We start from the raw sequence: 24,782 nt of genomic DNA on the forward strand, positions 1-24,782 counted from the left end.
ACTATAGACATTTAACGCTGATAAATCGTTAATCACACTAAATGATTCACTAATAAGTCATGTGCCTTAAGAAATATATTAACATGATGATTTTGTGAGACCTACGACCTGTTCAGTATATAAGAAAATGTACTTACTGAAGTTCCTTTATACCGGGAGTTTTAAACTGAAGGTCACAACTATTTTTGGCAGCTTGTATCATCTTCTCAGTGAATTCCTCTTTTGAAAGTAGAGACATTTTGTAGAAGTCGTGTTGTTTCTTCACATCATACATGAATGATAAATCTACCTGAGCTGTGTTTGGAGGTGGATCCTGTGACAGACAGAGGAAAGTTAATATTTTTTGTGCAATGATGTATGTATATATAAATTTAAATAATAGTTACACAACGCGATATTTGAACATAAAATTTAGATACTTTTCTTTTGTGTGACAGTAGCTTACATAGGTAACTGACAAATTCAGCGGTTTAGACATGGGAGTCTGCAGAAATACAGCCAAGAGGTAGCAAGAGTCTAAAATTACCATTTTGAAACAACTGATTCGATGAATCTGAAAATGAATCGTACCACAAGAAGTAAATTTGACAAGGTTTACGCAGAACGAACTATATCCTGAACGATTGATAGTTACCCATTCTATAAATTTTTGAAGATAGACTACATCGATACGTAAAAAATAAACATATTTCATTAGCTTATACATACCAAAGTACATTATGTTATACGTAAGACGTACCATCCCTTTTATTTCGTGAACGGTTCCAGATATCGAAACAAGGTCTGGAGCAAATGATATTACTCTAAGGGGCATGAGCTTGGATACATGATGAGGTATCTTAATTGCATTGATAGAGGTATTGAAGCAAGTACGATTTTACAAACAGAATGATGTACTTTTTTTTAACAGCAGCCGAAAGCGCTTGAAGAGACTAGTGCAGTGATACTTGGTAACGTTAAGTTTGAAACTCTTCTCACAAGAACCCGAGACAAATTCTAAAACTGAAAGGCAAGTCGGCCGGAATCTGCTGCTGCGTTGTAAGCAGGAACGTGCCGGGCTAAGTCGTTGTACCAAAGCGTTCGACTGTTTTCTTGTCTGCACTGCAGAACTAGCAGAAACTGAGTAGCCTAAACACAGATCATTTCTGCTTCAACGTTGTTTGCATGCAGACGTTGACAGACGTATACATTGCCGGCGATGGGCGAGGCATGACAGAATCTCTGACCAGAGAGTAGTTTATCGTTAGCTGTTGCTAGTCTGTGCTTGACCGCGCAGTCTGTAGTAGCAGTAGTTGTCAGTCGGTAGTAGTTGTCAGTCGACAGTAGTCGTCAGTCCGTGCTAGTCCGTGCTAGTCGGCAGGAGTCGGCATGCGTCGGCTGTGTGCTCTGCTCGCGACTCTGGTCAGGACTCTGGTGGATGAATGTTGTAGAAGGTAAAGAAGCAGCCTTGCGCATATTTAATAATGTATGTTAATTGTAATTTAATTTGTTCAAAGAAATACCCCAATAATAATTTTTATAATATAAAGCAACTCTTTTAAAGAAAAGCATTCATTTCAATTTAAAGAATTTCCAATGCATTATCATTGCATCCAAGAATCAAAAAAAATATATATGTATACGCCAGCATTGCACGAAGCTGTGTCGAAAAATGACTAATTTAAGAGCAGATATAATTGCAGTTTTATTGAGGTAAGAATTTTTGCTTTTTTTATTCAGAATACAGGGCCGAAGGTCAGCGCTGCTGTCCTCATAAAATTTATCAGGTTACAGAACTTTCTTATTATTTTGGTATTTAGGAATTTTTCTATTTCGAACTTGACATTAAATGAGAAAAGAATTTTGTGGGAATATTAAGTGTGAATGCATTCTTTGCAAAGAGACTATAAATGGGAGCCAATTTTGTTCAGAGGTTACACGAAGATCAATTTTGTCTAGAGCTCACAATAATTAAAAATTCATTTAATTAATATTTTGTGAGGAGGTTACACTTAATTCATTTAATTTAATAATTGCATTGGGAGCTTACACTTGGCTCATTTACATTTTTACTGTCATTTTTTTATGTCCGCGGGGAGGTTACACTTGGCTCACATTTTCATTTTTCATTGACATTTTTCTTCGCACAGGGAGGTTACAACATGTACACCAAAGTGAAGAAGTTAACGTTTGCTACTTTTATACATCGAATGGGGACACGAGGCGTATTACCGAGAAATGAGGGCTAAGCCAGAGGAGTATCATTCGCATCTTGTATCGACATAAATTCCACCCTTATCATCTGTGGCTACATCAGGCATTCTGAGGACGGTATTTCGAAAGCTGTATAGATTTTGTTTTCCATCGCTTGGGAGAGGCACTACGTTTTTCCAACGTGTACTCTGTACCGACGAAGCAAGCAATGAAATACCGACGAAGCAAGCACTGAAACGAAAATTTACCTAATAAACACTACTGGGCAGCTGAAAATCTACTCCGGCTTCGTCAGGTACAACAGCAAAAAGACCTGGAAACGTAATCCTATTACAGTCTGCCATCATAAAAAATTCCTTTGTGGGACCTTCCTTCGTCACAGGGATGTTAAGTGGAAATACGTCTACAGACTTTCTTATGAACATTCAATCCATTCTTCTCGAATAGGTACCACTATATAAGAGACGGTGTATGTGCTTCCAACACGACGACTACCCAGCTCACTCTTCCCGTGTTGCAACGGAAATACTGAACGAAAAGTTTTCTGGCCGTTGGAAAGGACGGAATGTTGCAATACAAACATTGACAAGAACTCTTTATTTGACCCCTCTTGATTTCTTTGTATGGTAAGCACTGAAATATGCAGTCTGTCATGAAGCCCCAGGTACGTCCGACGATATGCGCCGTCGAATCGTTACACCATGCAACAGCGCATCATACAACTTACTTTCATCTGTTTGTCTGCCTGTCAATGATTTCAAATGGGCCTTGTAGTCACTAGCAAAGATTTTGAGCACATACTTAAGTGTAAAACTATCTTTCTTTACGAAAAATTATTTATTGTGTAAGTGACATGTCATCACTCTGAATAAACAGTTTGGTTTATTTAAAGCGTTTTCCATCTAATTTCAATGTCTAGAGGAATTTATAGACACAGTTTTCCGACAGCATGTTGTTTACTTTAAGATGCATTCAGGCAAAGACAGGTCAGGTTTTTGTCTCAAATTTAAGAGAGTTAATACAATAGTTTCCTTTACCCCCTGACTAGTGCTCTTTATCAGATTACAGATTAGATTAGATTAGTACTTGTTCCAAAGATCATGAATACGACACTTCGTAATGATGTGGAACGTGTCAGGTTAATAAAAGATGTCTATGCAAGATATTACATGGCACAAAGTATTACATGACACTTAATACTTTAATATATATATATATATATATATATATATTTTGTGGGGTTGGAGAAATTACCCACTTACTACATCGAAATTTTCATCTAATGAGTAGAAGGAGTTGCCATTAAGACATTCTTTTAATTTCCTTTTAAATGCTATATGGCTATCTGTCAGACTTTTGATGCTATTAGGTAAGTGACCAAAGACTTTTGTGGCAGCAATAATTAACCCCATTCTGAGCCAAAGTTAGATTTAATCTTGAGTAGTCAAGATCATCCTTTCTCCTAGTGTTGTAGCCATGTACACTGTTATTACTTTTGAATTCGTTTGGGTTGTTAATAACAAATTTCATAAGTGAATATATATATGATTATTCTGCAGACACTTATTTAAAGAGCTAGAGATCTGCACTATAGCCACACAATATATATATATATATATATATATATATATATATATATATATATATATATATATTGTGCAGCTATAGTGCAGATCTCTAGCTCTTTAAATAAGTGTCTGCAGAATAATCATGGATGAGCTCCAGCAATTATTCTGATATACGCTTTTACTTAATACTCTTTTACTTAATGATGAGTTACCCCAGAATATGATGCCATACGAAAGCAGAGAATGAAAATAGGCATGGTAAGCTAATTTACTGAGATGTATATCACCAAAATTTGCAATGACCCTAATAGCATAAGTAGCTGAACTCAAACGTTTCACCAGATCTTTGTGTCTTTTTTCCAGTTCAATCTCTCATCAACGCATACACCTAGAAATTTTGAATAGTCTACCTTAGCTACCGATTTCTGATCGAAGTCTATATTTATTAATGGTGTCATTCCATTTACTGTGTGGAACTGTATGTACTGTGTTTTCTCAAAGTTTAATGAGAGCTCATTTGCAGAGAACCACTTAATGATTTTCTGAAAAACATCGTTTACAATTTCACCAGTTAATTCTTGTCTGTTGATTGTGACAGCTATATTTGTATCATTAAGAAGTACGAATGACCGAAGTTTTTGTTTCGGCTTTGAGAAGTAAGCGGCAGCGGGAAGGGTCTGAATGGAAAACTGCACGATGAGACAGTAGTTATTTCCACATAAACCTGTAAACGTACACTCGTTTGAAACATTTTTGCGAAGCCACGTCTGATGCGCCAGAAGTTATTATGAACAAACCATTATAAACAAAAATCATAAATGACTCCTATCTGTGTCGTATGGGAAATGAGGTTTTATCTTAGTAGCGCAGGTCTGTCTTACTGCATACAACGACGAATCCTACCATGAGAGTTCTGCTTGGCGGTGTGGACACCGTAACAGATGACGTTGGCCACATTGATATCCAATTTTAGTACATTTCTCGAATTATTTTGCAAAAAGCTTCAATCTCAACACTAGCAACCATCGTACACTGTACTCATCTTTTCAAACGCTTTCGATTGCCGTTAAAAAAGTGTATCACTCCGTTTCAAAAAATCATAGTTGCTTCAATATCTCGATCAATACAAGAGCTACGGCACTCTATCACATTCCAAATTTCGTGCCTCTTAGCGTACTATCGTTTGCGGAAAACCTCGTTTCCATACCTGGAACCGGTCGCGAAATACAAAGGATGTTGCGTCTTACGTGACTCACACAGTATAATGTAATTGTGGATGGCAGCTTGCTTTTTAGTTATTTTTCTGAAATTACATCCTCCTATGTTTAAATCATACCTGTCTGTTATATTAGGAATTACGTCTAGATAATACTCAGAAAAGATGTTACTATTCATATCCAAATAACATTAGTTTGACACTGATAATTAAAGTATGACGTGGGAAAGAGATCATAGTAACAGAGCTGATGAACAGGATTTCAAACAAAAACTTACGCAACTCTTTGATGATGTCTGTAACACTTCAAATGCTTAACAAGCTTAATATACGACTATGTTAACGGATTTATTGCTTTATTTTCAGGCCTTCTACCTTTTATACTGAGTAGTATGACTAAACGTTGTATGAAATATATAATGTTTATACAATTTTTGAATTGTTCTCGTAAATGTAGGCGCCGATGGTATTCGGCTAGATGACTATGGGAAACCTCCCAAAATCACGCTCAAATTGGCCAATGAACCTATTATGAGTTTGACTATACTAAGACGGTGTTCTTCTTCCTACTGGAAACGTTATTTGGTCAATTGAGTTGCAGAATTTCTAACTGTATGACCGTGTGTTACGCTGCACTGCTCCCTATCAAGTCTGAAAAGATATCAACTCGTAGAGTGGACTTCCTCGATATTTCGCACTTCTTTCCCGTTCCTATATCAGAAAAAGGCTTTCCTCCTATCGATTGTTGCTTGTGAGTTCACACATAAAGCGTATATTCGTCTGTATTCAGAATTGGAATAAAGAAATAAGTACTCCAAATCTCTTCAGAAATTTTTGTATAAATGTCTAGGACAAGTTTTTGAAAATTTGAATGATATTGGATAGTTCTTGCTTTCAGATAAGGAAGAAGTTATATCGTCCAATAGATCACTACTGTTTCTTATTTTGATTTTTGATGACATTGCTTGTGAAAATGAATATCATATGGAGGTTTACTATTCTATGGGTCACCATTGCGGTGTGGACAACTTTGATCTATGACAAACATTCAACGACGGTCTAAAACAGTTAATTAGAGACAGTGCTAATGTAACTATTTATTTTCAAACAAGACAAACATAATCTGAGTCTTGTAGTCAGTGATAATGTTAACCCTGATAAGACTTTTAATGTATTCAAAATGTGTAAACCAGCATGGAGTGATAATGTCTACAATTTTCTGGTTGTAAGCAAAGCTGATTTGAATAATGGGCATTATGGTATTAATTTCTTCAACTATATTTGTGTGAAATAGAGTAACAGAAGAGAAAAAAATCATCTGCTATGTTTGAGCAGTTCTCTATTATGGTGTAGACTGACACATAAGCTTATAATCAGTTCACAAGCTGACAGCCGCAATTGTTAACAGCAACAACATGCTTCTCAATTCCACTGGATGAAGCAAGAAGCTGTCATCGCTTCAAAAGAGGGAAGTTGAAGCTGATTCAGTATTGGAAAAAGGACTTAAACCTGTTTCTCAACCACTGCAAAGACTCATTCAAACAACAGAAACTTCAAGTAGGAATATCAGCGATGTAGGAAAAGACAGACTGCTACTTGCTATTTTGTCAGAAACTGACATTTTGAGCCCGTGGCTGTGTATAAAATATAGGTTGACTCTTACACAGAAGATTACAGCAGCCAGCCACTTTTTATAATGCTACGTATAAAATGAATAGCATTGTAAAAATTGGCTGATTGCTGTATCTTCTGTGTAAGAGTCGACCTATAGATTACTACTTACTGTACAGAAGACGTATCATGTTGCTGACAGGTACAATTAAAACACACATGAGCTATCGGCCAAAGTCTTCATCAGAAAAAGGCAGTTTCAATTGTGTCTATCTGCAACTTGACGTGTCTTCTTTATGGTCGGTAGAAATCTGTCTTTTCCTACAAAGATGCATCCAAGGTGGGCATCAATTTGAAAAGGAGAAAAAGATGCCAAGAAGAAGACTAAGACGTTAAAGCAAAAGTAAACATTGTATTTCTGTAAGCAGAAAGCAGAGAAGGAGTTGGAGACATGGAGGGGGGGAAGATGAACACGATGACGAAGATGATGATGTGATGATAAAGTTGAAGAAAATGAAGAGTTATGAAAGAAAACAACAGCAGGGAAAGAGATAGGGAGCATCATTTTTAATAAACCGTTAGACAAAACGTGTGGTACTGTACATAACATCAGATTTGATTAAGAAACAGAAGTGTGGAAGACCGATGATTCAGCAATAAATGACGAAGACGATTCAATAATTCACAATGTAACATACCTAGGAATGACAGGATTATATAATCTCAACGCTGTTAAGCGTACAGTAAACAAAAATGGGGGATCGTTACGGATAGATGACATATGTATTGGCATAGGAATGTACAGGCATGGAGAGAAGAAAAATGAATTTCACGTTCAAAATTGGAAGATGGTCTCCAACCAATCGTCAGCATGTGTCAGCTGGAATAAACTGAATGATCAATAAGCGTAATTACTTGTCCCGCTACTACAGAGTGTGGCTTGGAGTAATTCACATTGGGTTGAAATAACGTCTATTGAATAGGAATTTCGAGAAATGGCACTTATTGTCTGGGGTTCGCAATGGATGTGGAAAATGAAGTGAAAGACACATTTGCAGAATGGGAACTCGCTTATGAAAACAGTCCGTCATTTGAAAGAGAGCCACAAACGGTTTGATTTACAAATAGGAAACATTTGGAAAATGTTCACGTAATTACCGTGTGGGATTTCACACATCAAACAGCACGCTTTGGATCTTAGGGACATGTGGCGAGCGGTCTTATTCGATTTAAAAGGGGAACTGGGCAGAAATGTTCAAATGTGTGTGAAATCTTATGGGACTTAACTGCTAAGGTCATCAGTCCCTAAGCTTACACATTACTTTACCTAAATTATCCTAAGGACAAACACACACACCCATGCCCGAGAGAGGACTCGAACCTCCGCCAGGACCAGCCGCACAGTCCATGACTGCAGCGCCTTAGAGCGCTCAGCCAATCCCGCGCGGCAACTGGGCAGATTTGTAGTGTTGGTACTACAGTCCAATAGCAGAAGGTGAACGTATCTGATATTTAGCGCACAGATGCACCTGTGCGGTGTTATCTAATGACAGTCGACCTCAACATGCATGTCTTGTCTCGCTAATGCGCATCATTTGAGCTGCACATCTCGCATTCCAAACTACCAAAACCTGTAAGATGGGCAATTACGTAATAACCAGTAATAACCATGTAAAACTGAAACACGACATGTAGTGTGTAGAGAGAGAGAGAGAGAGAGCAGATAAACACTCATCAGCAAAGGAACTAAGAATTGATGACTTCCAATGATGGTCATAAATAATTTTAGTAAAGCAACTGTTTAGTATATAATTCGATCCAAGACATATGCAGTTTCCACTAAAAAGCAATGTAAACTGGCACTGTTGGCTAAATATGGCAAATGTTTCATGCTAGATCATAGTGTGAGAACTGTTGCGTGAGGTCATCTTTGAGAAGGTAGCTGTGTGCACAGTAGTTGACTGAGGAGTATAATGCTGGCTGTAAATGTAAAGTACTCAATTTGTAAGCTTTGTGTTGTAGACACAGTAGTAATATTATAAACTGTATGTTATATTTAGCCGGCCGGTGTGGCCGAGCGGTACTAGGCGCTTCAGTCTGGAACCGCGCGACCGCTACGGTCGCAGGTTCGAATCTTGCCTCGTGTGAGATGTCCTTAGGTTAGTTGGGTTTAAGTAGTTCTAAGTTCTAGGGGACTGATGACCCATAGTGCTCAGAGCCATTTGAGTCATTTTGTTATAGATATAGAGAACATACGAAATGAGAATCTAAGCTATAAGTTGTAGATATATCACGAAACCGTAATTACAACCTACTGGTCGCAAATGTATTATGAAACTGAAATTGTACGTTACTTGCTATAGAAGTATTACAGAAATGTAATTGTAATTTACTTCTTATGTATGTATTACAACAATGTACTGTCCCATAATATACTGAGCTATGTGTCTCAGTGTATTTCTTGTTATCTACATGTACCATGCCTGTTTGGACCTCCATGACAAACAGAATACTTCATATTCTTCAAAAACTGCCCACGTTGTATCATTTCATAGCTTTCAGAGAGCGCATTTGTAAGGATTTAGATGCATGCAAACAGTCACATTAGATGTTTCCAGAATGAGATTTTCACTCTGCAGCGGAGTGTGCGCTGATATGAAACTTCCTGGCAGATTAAAACTGTGTGTCCGACCGAGACTCGAACTCGGGACCTTTGCCTTTCGCGGGCAAGTGCTCTACCATCTGAGCTACCGAAGCACGACTCACGCCTGGTACTCACAGCTTTACTTCTGCCAGTATCTCGTCTCCTACCTTCCAAACTTTACAGAAGCTCTCCTGCGAACCTTTGCAGAACTAGCACTCCTGAAAGAAAGGATACTGCGGCGGAGACATGGCTTAGCCACAGCCTGGGGGATGTTTCCAGAATGAGATTTTCACTCTGCAGCGGAGTGTGCGCTGATATGAAACTTCCTGGCAGATTAAAACTGTGTGCCCGACCGAGACTTTAAAGTTTGGAAGGTAGGAGACGAGATATTGGCAGAAGTAAAGCTGTGAGTACCGGGCGTGAGTCGTGCTTCGGTAGCTCAGATGGTAGAGCACTTGCCCGCGAAAGGCAAAGGTCCCGAGTTCGAGTCTCGGTCGGGCACACAGTTTTAATCTGCCAGGAAGTTTCAGTCACATTAGATGTTACACAATGTGTGTGTGTGTGTGTGTGTGTGTGTGTGTGTGTGAAGGAGGAGGGGGGAGTAGGGGAAGGGTGTTTTCTACTGATAAAGCTGCGTGGATTCTGCTGACAAAGTATCCAACTACTCTCCTCACCCCCTTTCTTATGCATACAGCCAGCAACGCTGTATTAGGCTGATATGATACCGCACCCATACTTCATACACAAAGCCCTCTGGTTAACTGTATCATTTTAATGGCAGGTAAAATACCGGTCTATGATTGGGAGAACGAAAGATGTATGTTTCGGGGTATAAATTCTCCGATTGCTATTTCCAACACTGTGTGTTGCTTAAGAAAGAGTTGAGGAAGTCATGGACAGCAAAATTCTGTGGTATGGTTGGAAGATTTAAATGTGTGTGTGTTGGCTTAGAAGCTCTATGAATCGCCTATTTCCAAGAAGGGGTGTGGCTTAACAAGGAGTTGGAAAATGAGAGTGGTTGATGAAATACTGGACTGTGTTAGAAAGATCTAAATATGTTTATGTTGGGTTAGGAGCTCACTGATTTGTCTATTACCAAGTAAGGGGTGTGGGTTAAGAAAGTGTTGATAACTGTGATTAGATGGTAAAATGCCGGGGTGTGCCCGGGATATCTAAACATGTGTGCTTTGGATTAGGAACTTTTTGATCGGTCTATTTCCAAGAAGGAGGTGTGGCTTAGTAGAGGGTAGTGGCATGATGACGGCATCCCAGCCACTGCTGCCACAACCCTGCCCTCGCCTCCATCTGCCACAGACCGAGGAATGGCCAGTGTGCGTATCTGCCATCCAATTCCTACTGCATCATACTACCAATATTTACAAATAAAATTTTATGCGTTATGTGACCACCCAGAAGATAAAGTTACATACATTTGTGCGGTACTGTTCGAGATATGTTATGTTCGTCCTTTGAACACTGACATTAGGACATTTGTTTAAAATTCCAACCGGCGTCAAATATTTTCAGTACGAATCATTGAACCAAATAGTTGTATTAGTTTTAACTTGTGCCCAAAGATATATCTACGTTGCATCACTTCAATGGGTTTGTTACCGAACAGAGCTCAACAATATTAACAAACACGTTTTGACTGAACAGTTTTCAACTATAGCATTCTCTGTGAGCATTAATTCGTAGTAGTCGCTATGCATAGCAAAGGAAATATACACCCTGTGGCCACTGAATTTGTAGTTGTCACTATGCATAGGGAAAGCAATGAGTTGATGACACATCTGGCATGAAGGATCTGACTTACGATCTTGGGAGTTCTCAGCGTGGTTTGAATAAAAGTGACAGAATTGCAAAAATTTCTGATCAACAGGTTCTGAGTAGGGGCCCACAAACTTCACTGCTGCGGTAGTAGGTGTTCTAGATCAACGACCTTGAAAATATTGCAGGACTTGCGAGAAAATTCATCGTGTCTGTACGAGAGAGGGCGGCCACGTAAGCAAAGTGCACAATAATTCACACGATACAGAAAACGCATTACAACAAATGACACCACAAACCACTTCCATCTGTGGGTTAAACTAATCGTCATGAATATGCATTACACTGCGTAATGTAGGACAACACCAAAGGAAGACATGCCGACGTTCGTTCGAGGAACAATGACGAAAGATTCAACGATTAGATGCAGGATTAAATACGGGAGAAATCAGGCACGTTGTACTGAAGTGTCTGACTCATTAAATTATGGAGAATCTTATTAAGAGTTTCGTGTCAGAAAGGTGGTATTGTTTAACATGCTAAAAATATTGCCAAAGCGTAGAGGTCAACAGTCTTGTGGTTTGGTGTTGCTAACGTTGATAGAAGGGCTTTGACTCATAAAATACTCAGAGCTTTGCCCATTGTCTAGCTCTTTCGTCGTTTCCTCGCTGACGTATTTCATACTGCCATGTTTCATTTGTTCTCTGACTGGTCTTACATATTTCCGGATGGTGAAACAACTAAAAATAAGAGTATTTTGCAACAGGATTGATTTGTAGAACAACTGTCTAAATTCCACTGTATGGTTATGACCTTAAGAAGTGTGTGAAGTATTAGTGAAAGTGGTGTATCAGTTAAAGTCACCTAAAGCACTTAAGAAGGTTTGGAAAAACATCTGCCTTTGAGAGGTCGGCATCCAATCAGTTCTTACTCTTAATTAAATAACAACAATGTGTTTGTGAAGAGGTGATAAAATGATTCCTTACGAAAGTCAAGCGTTCTTACCTTCATAGGGTTGGTGGTAATGATGGTGACATGGTGTCCCCTCTCCGCAAGAGTTCGCATGATGATGAGGAAGGGGAGCTGGTGGCTGATGGACGCCGTCGGGTTGATGCCGAGGATCCTCGCGCCTGAGCACGCATGGAGCGCCAGTGGCAGGAGCAGCAGACTTGACTTCATGGTGTAGCACTGGATAAGAAACGAATGGAGAGTCAATATCAAGAATAAATCACTGTACAAAACACAATTATACAAGGGGCTGCTATCGAAATTCCTGCCCCCGTACCCGAGGTTGCTAACGCTGACTTGTGTGGCGGTGCTAATATTGATGGTAGTCTGTTCGAAACTTGGTGGTGAAAAGTTTTCGGCACTAGTATTTGGCGACAAGGGAAGGAAAGATGTATGGTTTTAGATCACTACAGTCAACATCAACGTCGCGTATTAAATTCCAAAGTTCTGTTGAGTGAGTCCTGAAATCCGATCATGTGACACTGTTGATGATGCTCCGCTCATCAAATGCGGCATTAAATTCAGCGGCATCTTTGGTGCTTTCGGAGAATAACCGGTTTTTTGCCAGCACCGGTTTTTCACTCTCCGACTTTTCTCGTCATCGTAACCAACACAGACACGATAACACGCTATACACACACATGAAAGTCATCTGCACGAGGTAGTCACAACTGACAAGGGAAACTCCCCATCGCACCCCGCTCAGGTTTACTGGTAAGGGGAGCCATAAGACAGCCCGTCAAAAACTGAACACAGACCAAGTATGGAAACAGGAAGAAGGTGTACTGAACTGTGAAAAGAGAAGCCAAATAGAAACAGTAAATGGTCCAAGAACAAGAAGTGCAATATAGGGCAGCCAGGCATAGAAATGGCATCGTGGTTAAGTGGTTACGATGCAGGACTATCAGTCGGCGAGTTCTGTTCTAAGCTACCTCGGATCACCTTTTTTTTTTTTTTTTTAAGTTTGTGTGACGTCCGTTTGCAACAGCGATGTGTAAGATAGGGACCTATAATGACTGTTGATTCTGCACAACTACTCGATTAGCAGTCGAAAGGAAATGGCTTTCGAATGGGAACCGTAAACGTTTGATGACGAGGCGACAAGTCAAGCGAATCCTGCACACACCTAATTTTTACGACTAGTAAGTGAGTGAGACATACCTCCTTGCCCGATATAGGCGTTCGTATGAATGCGAATGTGATCACTCCCAAGGAAATGATGAAAACATAATAGTTCGTCACATAAGCAGCAACAAATGAACGCAACAATTTCAAAACTTTTCTGTGCTCTGTCAAAACATATGTTTTTAATTTTTTCAAAGTTGTGTTCCGTTTTGGAAGTCTTGACTTTAAATCCCATTGTTGTTAATGTAGTTCACAAATGATTATTAGTCGTTTTCATTTCTTTGAGACGTGTATGTGATATCTCGCTTGCTCTCACTATTCATCACATTTACTTGTGATGGTAACGCATTCTTACCATATGACTGATATTATACAGGGTGATTCAAAAAGGGTACCACAACTTTAAAAATGTGTATTCAATGAAAAAAACATAATATAACCTTCTGTTATACATCATTACAAAGAGTATTTAAAAAGGTTTTTTTTTCACTCAAAAACAAGTTCAGAGATGTTCAATATCAACCCGATACTCCAACTCGTTCCACACTCTCTGTAGCATATCAGGCGTAACAGTTTGGATAGCTGCTGTTATTTCTCGTTTCAAATCATCAATGGTGGCTGGGAGAGGTGGCCGAAACACCATATCCTTAACATACCCCCATAAGAAAAAATCGCATGGGGTAAGATCAGGGCTTCTTGGAGGCCAGTGATGAAGTGCTCTGTCACGGGCTGCCTGGCGGCCGATCCATCGCCTCGGGTAGTTGACGTTCATGTAGTTACGGACAGATAAGTGCCAATGTGGTGGCGCTCCATCCTGCTGAAATATGAATTGTTGTGCTTCTTGTTCGAGCTGAGGGAACAGCCAATTCTCTAACATCTCCAGATACTGTAGTCCAGTTACAGTAGCACCTTCGAAGAAAAAGGGACCAAAAACTTTATTGGCTGAAATGGCGAACAAATGTACAACTAAATGAAACTTTATAGCTCCCTTAATTCGCCGACAGATAGTGCGTAGCTCTGCCTTTTGTCGTTGCAGAGTTTTAAATTCCTAAAGTTGTGGTATTCTTTTTGAATCACCCTGTATATCAGATATATAATAGGACAGCTAGTAGGACTACAGAAAGAGAACAAACATTTCAGTGAACGGATGGACGGATCTTAATGTTATGGGGAACAGAAAAAAAGGGGGCTGACCGTCCCATGACACCTGTTCCAGTCCATCGTTGATCCGTTCCCTCCGTTTTTTGTTACGGAGGGCAGCTAACCCTCTGACCGAACACACTGACAAGGGAAGGCCTCAGACACGGCCAACCGCTTCGGCTCAGATTTGGCAGGTCACTTGTGTACAACCTAAAACGAAGGACTCTTAAGATATTTCGGGTCAACACTCCCGCAGTTTTGAAAAAATCACCCCTAAAGGTTATGACGAGCAATCGACTCAAAATTGGAAGGACCGATAGATAATTGTAAATAGAGCATTTTTCATCATTAGGTATGGGGTCCGCAAACGCAAACTTTTCCAGAAATCGAGGTAAGAAGCTTTTACAACTGCCGCATTTGTATCCACATGGTATACACATCTCGTCGCTATCATCGATAGAGTAACGGCCAAGGTAACTGGCTGGGAATCGGAAAACCCGGGTTCGAATCTCGAAGAAACCTAGCTGATGTTATTCTTTTCGATTGTTTTTTCCGTATCTCAATTGATAGGGATAGGAGGGTTAATAAGGTAAGTAAATCAATAAGGAATGATAATAATAAGGTAGGCAAACTAATTTCCCAAACGCCGTGAGTAATTAAAGTATTTAACTTTTAAGCATTGTCACATGAAAACAACTCCGAGTAAGAGTGCTGCGAATTCCTCACGAGGGATCACAGATAGCCAAATGCGCGACGCTTGTTTACAGCGAGGCACGGGACAGAATCCACGCGGGGAGAGTTATGTTGTCCCGGTTGCCTCTTCGTCATATCATAGTTGTGAACCTGGAAGAGTGAAGGTGTCCACCACGAGCCTTATAAAAGTCAATCGGAAAGAGTTGTTTTCCGTCATTAGGCTGCCGCGAACCTCGCGGATACATGTAGTGATTTTTCTATCGTTAATGCGCCGAATGAAATACGTTTTGTGAATGAATACAGTGTTCTTCCGTAAGTAACCTATGACGAGTACTGTATGTCGTTTGTAGTAATTAGCTCGTCTGTTTATGACGTAGTAACTAGTTATTGTTTGTTGTGTCATGTCTTTCAGGTGCATAATCTGAATAATTTAGGATGTACACCCTTCGACTAGCGCTGTAATATATAGGTAGGTGCCTGTCACAGACGATGCCAAGTGAGAAGTTACCGACGCTGTGTTTTGGTTTGTAAACGTGTCGCAAGACAGATGCATTATCAATGCACTACCGGAAGCAGGCAGTTCTGTTTCTCGGCGTTCCAGATTCATAGGAGCGGCAATCGTAAAACGTATGGAAACGTGTGCGTTTACGGCCCCCATACCTGATGATAAAAAATGCTCTATTTACAATTATCTATCGATCCCGCCAATTTTGTCGATTACTCGTCATAACCTTTAGAGGCGATTTTCTCAAATACGCGGGGGTGTTGACCCAAAATATCTTAGATTCCTTCGTTTTAGGTTGAACACAAGCGACCTGCCAAATTTGAGCCGAATCGGTTGGCCGTGTCTGAGGCCTACCCCTTGTGAGCTACCGTGCCGGCTACCTCTTATCCACATCGCCGTTGCTGCTTCATGCTGCTCTTTATTACACTTCTTGCTCTTGGACCTTTCACTGTTTCTATTTTGCTTTTTTTTTAACAGTTCAACATATTTTCTTCATGTTTTCATGCTTGATACGTGTTCAGTTTTTGGCGGGCTGTCCACTGCGCCATTTTACCACTACATCTGAGGGGGTGCGATGGGGAGTTTCCTTTTAGAGCAACCTCACATGGAAGCTGCCAATGTGCTTGTAAAAGTCGCTAGCCACGCTACTTCGTCACAATGGAGGAGTCATCAAGCTACTGCTGAGTACACTATACGACGTATAGTCTTCATACATCTATTGAATACCCACTGTGTGATGTGAAATTGGGGCAAGCATAGCATACGTGTGTTTTATGAGTTAATGAACGAAAATAAACTGCGCCCGTATTCATTGTTAATGCTGTTACTGAGAAATGAAAAAGTAATGGAAGCAGTGCATCCATTGTCCGGTGGCATGAGATGTTGTCGCCGAGCTGCATTATGTACGAAGACACCCATAACAGAACAATCCTTTTAGAGGCAATAAAACAATACACGATCTATATATTCAAAATTAAGCTTCAAATGACAATTTGTACCAAGGCCAGGACTCGAGCCTACGAGCTCTCTAGGCACATGCACTAACCATTACACCACCCTCGCACAGTGGCTTTGCACAACTGCACGGACAATTCTAGGAAACGTCCTTCTTCATTTCAAATTCCCATTCACGTCTCCGTCCACTTGGTAATTGACCAGCATTGCACAGGCTCTCCAATTGGAATAAAGAGAAATGATCGTATGGCATTATTGGCCTGGAGGTCCCACTCGGGTTCGGCCGTCAAGTCCAAGTCTTATTTCAATCGGCGCTACATTGGGCGACTTGCAGTCGATGACGAGGATGAAATGATGATGAGGACGACACAACACCCAGTCCCCGAGCGGAGAAAATCTCCAACCTGGCCGGAAATCGAACCCGGGCCCAGTGCATGGGAGCAAACACGTTACCACCCAGCTAAGCAAGCGGACTCTGCAACTGGAATAGCACCTTAACATCAAACGAATACCAAGTGGGCTGCGACGTGAATGGGAATTTGGACTGAGGCGGATGTATGCTAGTGTAGTCCGCACAGTTGCACAAAGCCACTGTCCCCGGGTGGCGTTGTGGTTAGCGCATTTATGGTTAGGCGCATCTACCTAGTGAGCAGGAGATCTGGTTTCGAATCCCACCGTTGATAGAAATTATCATTCGTCGCTTCGCTATGCATATATCCATCGCAGATGTTTCAGACTTGAAAAGATCTCTGAAACCATATAGTTTCATTCAATAAAACAATTTCCATAGTGGGCGAAGGTATCAGTTTCTTGGTCTGCGAAAAAGTATAAGAAGAGGAAGATTATGGTTCCACATCCCATCAACGACGAGATCATTAAGGATGGAGCACAAGCTCATATTGGAGAAACATGAAAATGGAAGTTAGCCGTGTGCATTTCAAAGGAACCTTCGCGGCATCCGCTTATTGTGCTTTAGGGAAACGGCGAAAGTTGGCTGGACAGGCGGAGATTAGAGCCAATGTCCTGCGAATGTGAGTCCAGTCGATCAACAGAGGTGCTTACGCGCGTGATCAGTGGGACAGGGTTGTGTCGAGCAGTGAATTGCACTACAAACTGTGCCACTCAGGATGACATGAATAGAAACAAATGAGGTGCGTTTGCTGTTCACTACTGTACACCACAATAATGTTCTTAAAACGAGAAATAACATAAAATACAATGCACATGAAACAAACCTACAAAAGCTCTGGCACCACTAACAACAATAAAACGTTATGCACATGTCACCAAAACATACAAATGCAAAACGTGCCAAAATATTACATTTACGATACTGAGCACTGCCATAACCAATCGAAGAATAAACCCATATGTCCTCTCTACTAGTAAATTTAATTAATTTGCGCCAATAGAACTATGTAATCAGCAGTAGCCTTCACGTTGATTGATCATATTCGGTCTTGAGTGTGAGCCCTAAATAATGCGCTTGCGATTAATGTTACTGACTGGGAAAATACTGAATAATGACAAGTCAAGTTGCAATAATGTTTTGGAATTTCTTTTTTAATGTTCGTCACTATGATTTTTAGCTCTTACACTCACACTTTCAACATTACAGTCACAGCGCATTGCCAGTGACTGTTCCCCCACCCCATTATATCAAGTTTAATATTGCTAACGCGACCACGCGCTTCAAGTCCATAATGGAACACTTCACACTGCCCCCTTCCGACAATGGCTACCTCCCATGCCGTATTGCAGGTCAAAGAGGACCAACAGTAGAAGAAGGGGTATGCCACCTCAGTCAAGGGTAAGCAGTAAGTTTACAAGCTCACTGTAACATGTCTTCGAAGAAACTGAGACCCGTACTGGAATTGGTACACTGTAGATGGATATGACCAGAATGCATTTATCTCTCAACACTATAGTGCAGATCATTAACTTTTAGAAAACCTGGCAACTACTGTTGCTACATCTGTTGCTGTTTCTATGACTCAGTTCAATCAGTATTTATAAACTCTTCAAAGTAACTGTAATAAATTTCTTATGCTTTACATGTAATACTATTTACAGCTTTACTGTTTCTACATTTATTATTTTTTGACTTACTAGATTTTTTTAAAGTAATTAGTCACTGTGCCTTCTTGATACCAGTATAGGGCTATTTTGCGTTGTTAAAATAACAAGAGCTATGTGATCTAGCTCCCATCAATCATATGTGAATACACCTAATGCTGTTTCACAATCAATCTTCACACACAATAAATACATCAACATATGTTCCACCTCAACCACACACATAACTAGGGCAATCCAGAAAGTAGCTCTCGTTAGGTTGCAAATAAAATGTACGTTTGATAACATCTTTTGCAGATGTAATGAAAGTGTTATTAAGACTAAACGCGTTTCGCTTTGTTCTTAAATGTCTTCAGTAGTCAGTGTAACAACACAGTTTTTTTCTCACGCAATTTTGTTTGCTAGGATCGTGAACAGTGTGCATGCTGCAATTTACTGCTAATATACACAGTATTAATTCTTATGATCACTCATGGTTTTATTGTTATTTATGTTATTCTTCCTGTTCTTCCGCATATATGTTTTAGTTTTAGCACATAGTATTTCCACTAACACTAAATACATTCACGTTTTCATGTTGTGAAGAACTACTGTCATCTCGTAATCTCATCTACATCTACGTTTATACTCTGCAAACCACCATGAGGTGCAGGGTAGAGGGTATGTCCAATTGTACCAGTTACTAGGGCTTCTTCCTGCTCCATTCACACATGGAGTGCAGGAAGAATGATTGCTTAAATGTCTCCATATGTTCAGTAATTATTCTAATCCTATCTTCATGAACCCTATGTGAGCGATTCGTAGTGGGTTGTAGTATATTTCTAGAGTAATCATTTAAATCCGATTTTCGAAACTTTGTTAATAAACTTTCTGAAGATGGTTTACATTTGTCTTCAAGACTCTACCTTTCAGTTCCTTCAGTATCTCTGAGGCACTCTCCCACCGATTTATCAAACCTGTGACCATTCATGCTGCCCTTCTCTGTATGTGTTCAATATCCGCTTTTAGGCCTATCTGGTACAGGTCCCACACAATTGAAAAATATTCTAGAACCGGTCACACATGTGATTTTTAAGCAATCCTCTTGGTAGATTGATTGCACTTAACTAGTATTCTTCCAAGAAACAGACGTCTATCACCTGCTTTACCCAAAACTGCACCTATGCAATCATTCCATTTCATATCTCTACAGAGTGCAGGTATTTGTATGAGTTGGCCGATTCCAGCAGTGACACACTGATATTATAGTCACAGGACTCTGTTTTTCGGTTTTGTGAAATTCACAATTTTACATTTCTGAACATTTAAAGCAAGTTGACAATCTCTGCACAACGTTGAAATCTTATCGAGATCTGACTGAATATTTATGCAGATTCTCTCAGATAGTACTTCATTATAGATAACTGCAACTATGCAAACAGACTGGTTTTACTATTCATGTTGTCTGCAAGGTTATTAACATACAACATGAGCACCAAGGATCCCAACAGACTATCCTGCGGCACACCCAAAGCTACTTCTGCATTTGACAATAAGTCTCCATCCCAGATAACATGTTGCATCCTCCCTACCAAAAAGTCCCCACTCCAAAAAAATAAATTTCACTTGATACCCCATATGGTCGTTCTTTTGACATCAAGGATAGGTGTGCTGCTGAGTCACATGCTTTTCGGAAATCAAGAAATACAGTATCTACCCGTTTTGATCCAAAGCATTCAGTATGTTATGTGAGAAAAGTGCTAGTTCGGTTTCACATGATCGATCTTTTCGGAATCCTTGCTGTTTGTCATTAAGGAGATCATTCTGTTCAAGATACCTCATTACATTTGAGCTCAGAATATGTTCTACGATTGCCGGCCGTGGTGGTCTAGCGGTTCTAGGCACGCAGTCTGGAACCGCGCGACTGCTACGGTCGCAGGTTCGAATCCTGCCTCGGGCATGGATGTGTGTGATGTCCTTAGGTTAGTTAGGTTTAAGTAGTTCTAAGTTCTAGGGGACTGATGACCACAGTAGTTAAGTCCCATAGTGCTCAGAGCCATTTATGTTCTACGATTCTAGAACAATTCAATATCAAGGATATGGACAGTTCTGTGGATCACTTTTTCTACCCCTCATGTAGACAGGTGTGACCTCTGCCTTTTTCCAAGAACTTTTCACGATTTTTCTTCGAGGGAACTACGATACATTATAGTCAGAAAAGTGGCAAATTCAGTGTAGAATCTGACAGGGATTCCATCGAGCCGAGGAGCTTTATTCAGTTATAACGATTTCAGCTGTTTCTCAATACCACTGACACTAATACATATTTCATTCATCTTTTCAGTGTAATGAGGATTAAATTGTGTAATTATCATAGGTTTTCCCCTTGTAAGGGAACATTTGGAAATGTAGTTAAGCATATGGGCTTCTGCTCTGCTAACCTCGATTTCAGTCCCTGTCTCATCGCTAGGAACTGGACACTAACTTTGGTGCCACTAACAGCCTCTGCATACGACCAGAATTTCTGCAGGTTTTGTAAAATATTATTTTACAATATTCTGCTATGGTAGTCATGGAAGGCATCACACATTGCTCTCTTGACATCCAAACGCTTTTCATTTAGCATCTATCTATAGCTCTGTGTTTTGTTTTACACATATTATGCAGTAATATCTGCTTCTTTAGAAGTTTCTTTACAGTTACTGTATACCATGGAGGTTCCCTCTCATTATGAACTTTTCTTCTGGGTACATTTATATCCAATGCATAGTTAACTGTTCTTTCATACCTGAGCCAGAGTTCCTCTAGATACTCTTTTCCTGTGCTGAAAGTTCTTTATTGAGATATGGCGCTACTGATTTTATATCTAGTGTACTGAATATATATATCTTTCTCCTTTTTTTGCTTGTTCTTTGTACTTCGCTAATCGCTATTGCCACAACCACATCATAGTCACTGATACCAGTTTCGTTCTGAACATCGTCAAAGAGGTCAGGTCTGTTTGTTGTCATTAGATCCAATATATTTCCATCATGAGTGGGATTCCTATCTGTTCTAGACAGTTTTCAGAGAAGGCATTTAGTAAAGTTTCACAGGATGTCATGGCCACCACTAACAAAACTGTAATTTTCGCAATTAATTGTTGGATGATTAAATTCTCCACCGATGATTACAGTATGACCGGGGAACACACTTACAAGTGAACTGAGATTTCCTTTGAAGTCTTCGGTTACATCATGAGCTGACTCTGGTCGCTGATAGAAGGATCCAATTATCATTTTATACCCTCCCCAGACAGTGAGTCTTGCTCAAGCAGCCTCACATGCAGCTTCAACTTCTGCCTCAATGGATCTGAGTTTCTTGTCTACTGCGTCAAATACACCACCTCCATTTTCCACTTGCCTATCCTTTCAATGTACACTTACATTTTCCCCAAAAATCTCACTTATAGCAATATCAGGTGTCAGTCAGCTAACTGTACCTAGTATTATGAGAGCTTCACTGTTTTTTCATGAGCGCTTCAATACCTGCCATTTTGTTGCAATTGCGTCGGCAGTGTACCATTATGATTTTAATACTCTTATCTGCGGGAGGTATTTCTTTCCATCTTACATTGATGTTTCTGGGTTTCATATAGCTATCGTTATCTGGCCTTTTGTGCGCTCAACAAATAGTTTCCTGAGTAGCAGCCTGAGCCTTTTATAGGGACCCTACAGTCCTCAGCCCTATGGCGTAAGTCTAGCAAATCGCAGCCAAGCTTTTCACAGAGCTTTCGAAGTCTGCTTCAGCCATCCACTCGACTCAAAACCAAAGGTCTACAATCTGTTCTCGGGACAATACTGCAAAGTGTGAGCTTCGTTGAAACTGCATGCACAAGACTGGTCTCCTCAACCATCTTTGTCAGTCCCTGGCATCACCCAAGAATGACCTTGGAGCCCAGATAACAGGCACCATTTGTTCCAAAACGCGCCACAATCTGCAGTTGGTTGCACCCTGTTCCCTCAATGGCTGCTGGAATAGTCTCTTCAACATGTTGAATGAAAGGCATATACACTGAGTGCACCTGGTGTCCTTTCCTGTTTGTTGCTGCCATTTCCATACAGGGGTACCATCATTCGCCATACATCTGAACAGCTGACAGTTGATCAACGTCTGTCCTTTTGTTTTTACCTCCTCCTGACACCAGACAAAACAGATTTCCCCAAAACAGATGAAGCGAATCCCATTGGCTCAGTTTCAGTTTAAGTGAAGGTCAGCATCTCAGACTTTTTGTTTAGGGGGTCGATGCTACACCTTTAGTCCTCCCTGGTCCCTGTCTACTGCGTACAGGATGCCTAGATCTCCCACTGACATGCCACTCGCAGTCAAGTGGACAAGTAATGACGGATCCTGGACTTTCTGCAGAGGAGACAGGATCTGCGGGAGAGGATAGTACGTGAGGTACCTCTGGTACGGGAGTCACAGGTACACGACTCTTGGTAACAGCAGCAATCAATCGTTTGACGGTAGTAAGGGCGATTTCCAGCTGCTTATGAACTTCAGCCAACTCATCGTGTTCGAGAACAGCATTCGCAGGGGGCTGCATTTTGGCTGGTGCAATCCATTATAAGGCAGTGAACAATAACTTTAAAATAAGCCCGCTGATTATCTTTTAATCTGTTGAGCTAAATGACCGCTAGTTCTCTGTAACAATTGAAGGAAATACTCCAAACGAAATTTCTATTAACGCAACACAAAATCATTTGGTAAAAACTACTAGTTTCATAAAACGTTTTGATATTAACCATAGTTGTTCGCAAACTCGGAAACAGAGTTAATTTAATATAAATGTAGGTAATATTTAGGGCTACTCCTCTTTAAAGGAAAACAAGATGTAGCACACTACGTTAGTTAGAAAATCTGCTACAGTAACTAAAACACAAATTGCTCCCAGACTATGCAAAGGACAATGGCAGCTTCCGAAAATTTTTAAAAACGCACGTTTATTTGCGTTGATATGCAATGACGTTCAGAGGTAATGTATTCTTTGGCGGAACAGTGAACCGCAAACACTGATTTGCTACTAAATAAATTAGGCATCCAAAACACTCGTACCGGTAACTAACGAAAATATAGTTTTGTAAGCGTCCGAAAATTCTCAGTATGACCTGTTTCTCACGTAATTGTACAACGAAATTAGAGAATTATTGTCTTGAGATAGCATAGGCCTACTGTCCTCCAAAATTTCAAAGGAGCCAATTAAGTTTAAGCCTGCAATTTACGACGACAGTAGGAGTTTATAGCGACACTCGCGAGTCTTCGAATATTCACAATATGAAACAGTACCAATGGATACTGATACAATAAATGAAAGATACGCAGAAACGATCTTGTACAAGTGGTCTCACACAAAGGAAAATTTCTATGTCGACTTTTGTCTGTAAATAAACATGCGTATGGCACGGGTTTTTCACTTGTCTGATTCTGTACACACTTTTACAGTGATGTTCCTCAAAAAAACACTGCAGCGTGAGCTTATCTCGATAAAAATCGCTAAAATGTGCAGCACCAACAAAGCACTTCATCTTCCTGTTGCAGCTATCACTGCTAACCAGCATTATGTTTTGTTTTGCTATCGCGGCATTTTCTTGTTTGTTTTGGTTGTGGTGGGAGCGTGTCCAATATCTTTGTGCGTGTGTTTATATTTTCCAGCTATTCTCTATGAGCTTGTGTGTGTGTGTGTGTGTGTGTGTGTGTGTGTGTGTGTGCGCGCGCGCGTGTGAGTGTGTGTGTGTGCGTTTGTAAATGGAGCTAACATGGCCCATGGCCTAACTACTGTGTGTGTAAATTGTTACTTTAACATGGTACAGTATGGCTGATGTAGGGTAGACTGACGTTGCCTAGTTTGTGATATTATTTTATGATGTCTAGAGGGATTATTCTTTCTCTACAATACGTTTTATTAGTTTAAATAACGTCTAGTTGATGACGTTTGACTGGTTATTTATTATGTGTTTCTTCTCTGTTATTGGTTTTCAAATCTTGAAGTTCTCTTATAGATGTAGGAGATATTTCTTATTACTTAATTTGACTATTTCCATGTCCTTTTCTATTGTGGAAGGATGGTGGTTTTCTTGCCAGTTCAGCAATTGTTGAATGGCTGGTACTGTTTTCCCATGCTCTTTAGTTTTGTTTATATCTTATATCGAAATTTCTGTCTGTCTGCCCCAAGTACAGAGCATCACAGCTGTTATACCAACATAGTAAACGCCAGACTTATCGGTACATGTCAGTGAGATATTACCTTTTTAGATATTTCTG

The 24,782-nt window shown here is 40.1% G+C and overlaps 1 protein-coding gene across 3 annotated transcripts in view; it reads left to right on the forward strand.

The window, feature by feature from the left end:
* Positions 1-1,298: 1,298 nt before the first annotated feature.
* Positions 1,299-24,782, forward strand: part of LOC126474976 (UDP-glycosyltransferase UGT5-like) — a 215,922-nt gene continuing 192,438 nt past the window's right edge. For 2 of the 3 annotated variants that reach the window (XR_007586618.1, XM_050102500.1), the window contains exon 1: positions 1,299-1,433. Coding sequence is in view for 1 of the 3 variants with exons in the window: in XM_050102500.1 (XP_049958457.1) it covers positions 1,369-1,433 (65 nt within the window). In the remaining 2 variants the exon portion in view is untranslated. The remainder of the gene's footprint in view (positions 1,434-24,782) is intronic. The other variant, XM_050102501.1, reaches the window with a different exon arrangement.

This window comes from Schistocerca serialis, chromosome 4 (assembly GCF_023864345.2).
Source record: "Schistocerca serialis cubense isolate TAMUIC-IGC-003099 chromosome 4, iqSchSeri2.2, whole genome shotgun sequence".
Taxonomy (NCBI): Eukaryota; Metazoa; Arthropoda; class Insecta; order Orthoptera; family Acrididae; genus Schistocerca; species Schistocerca serialis.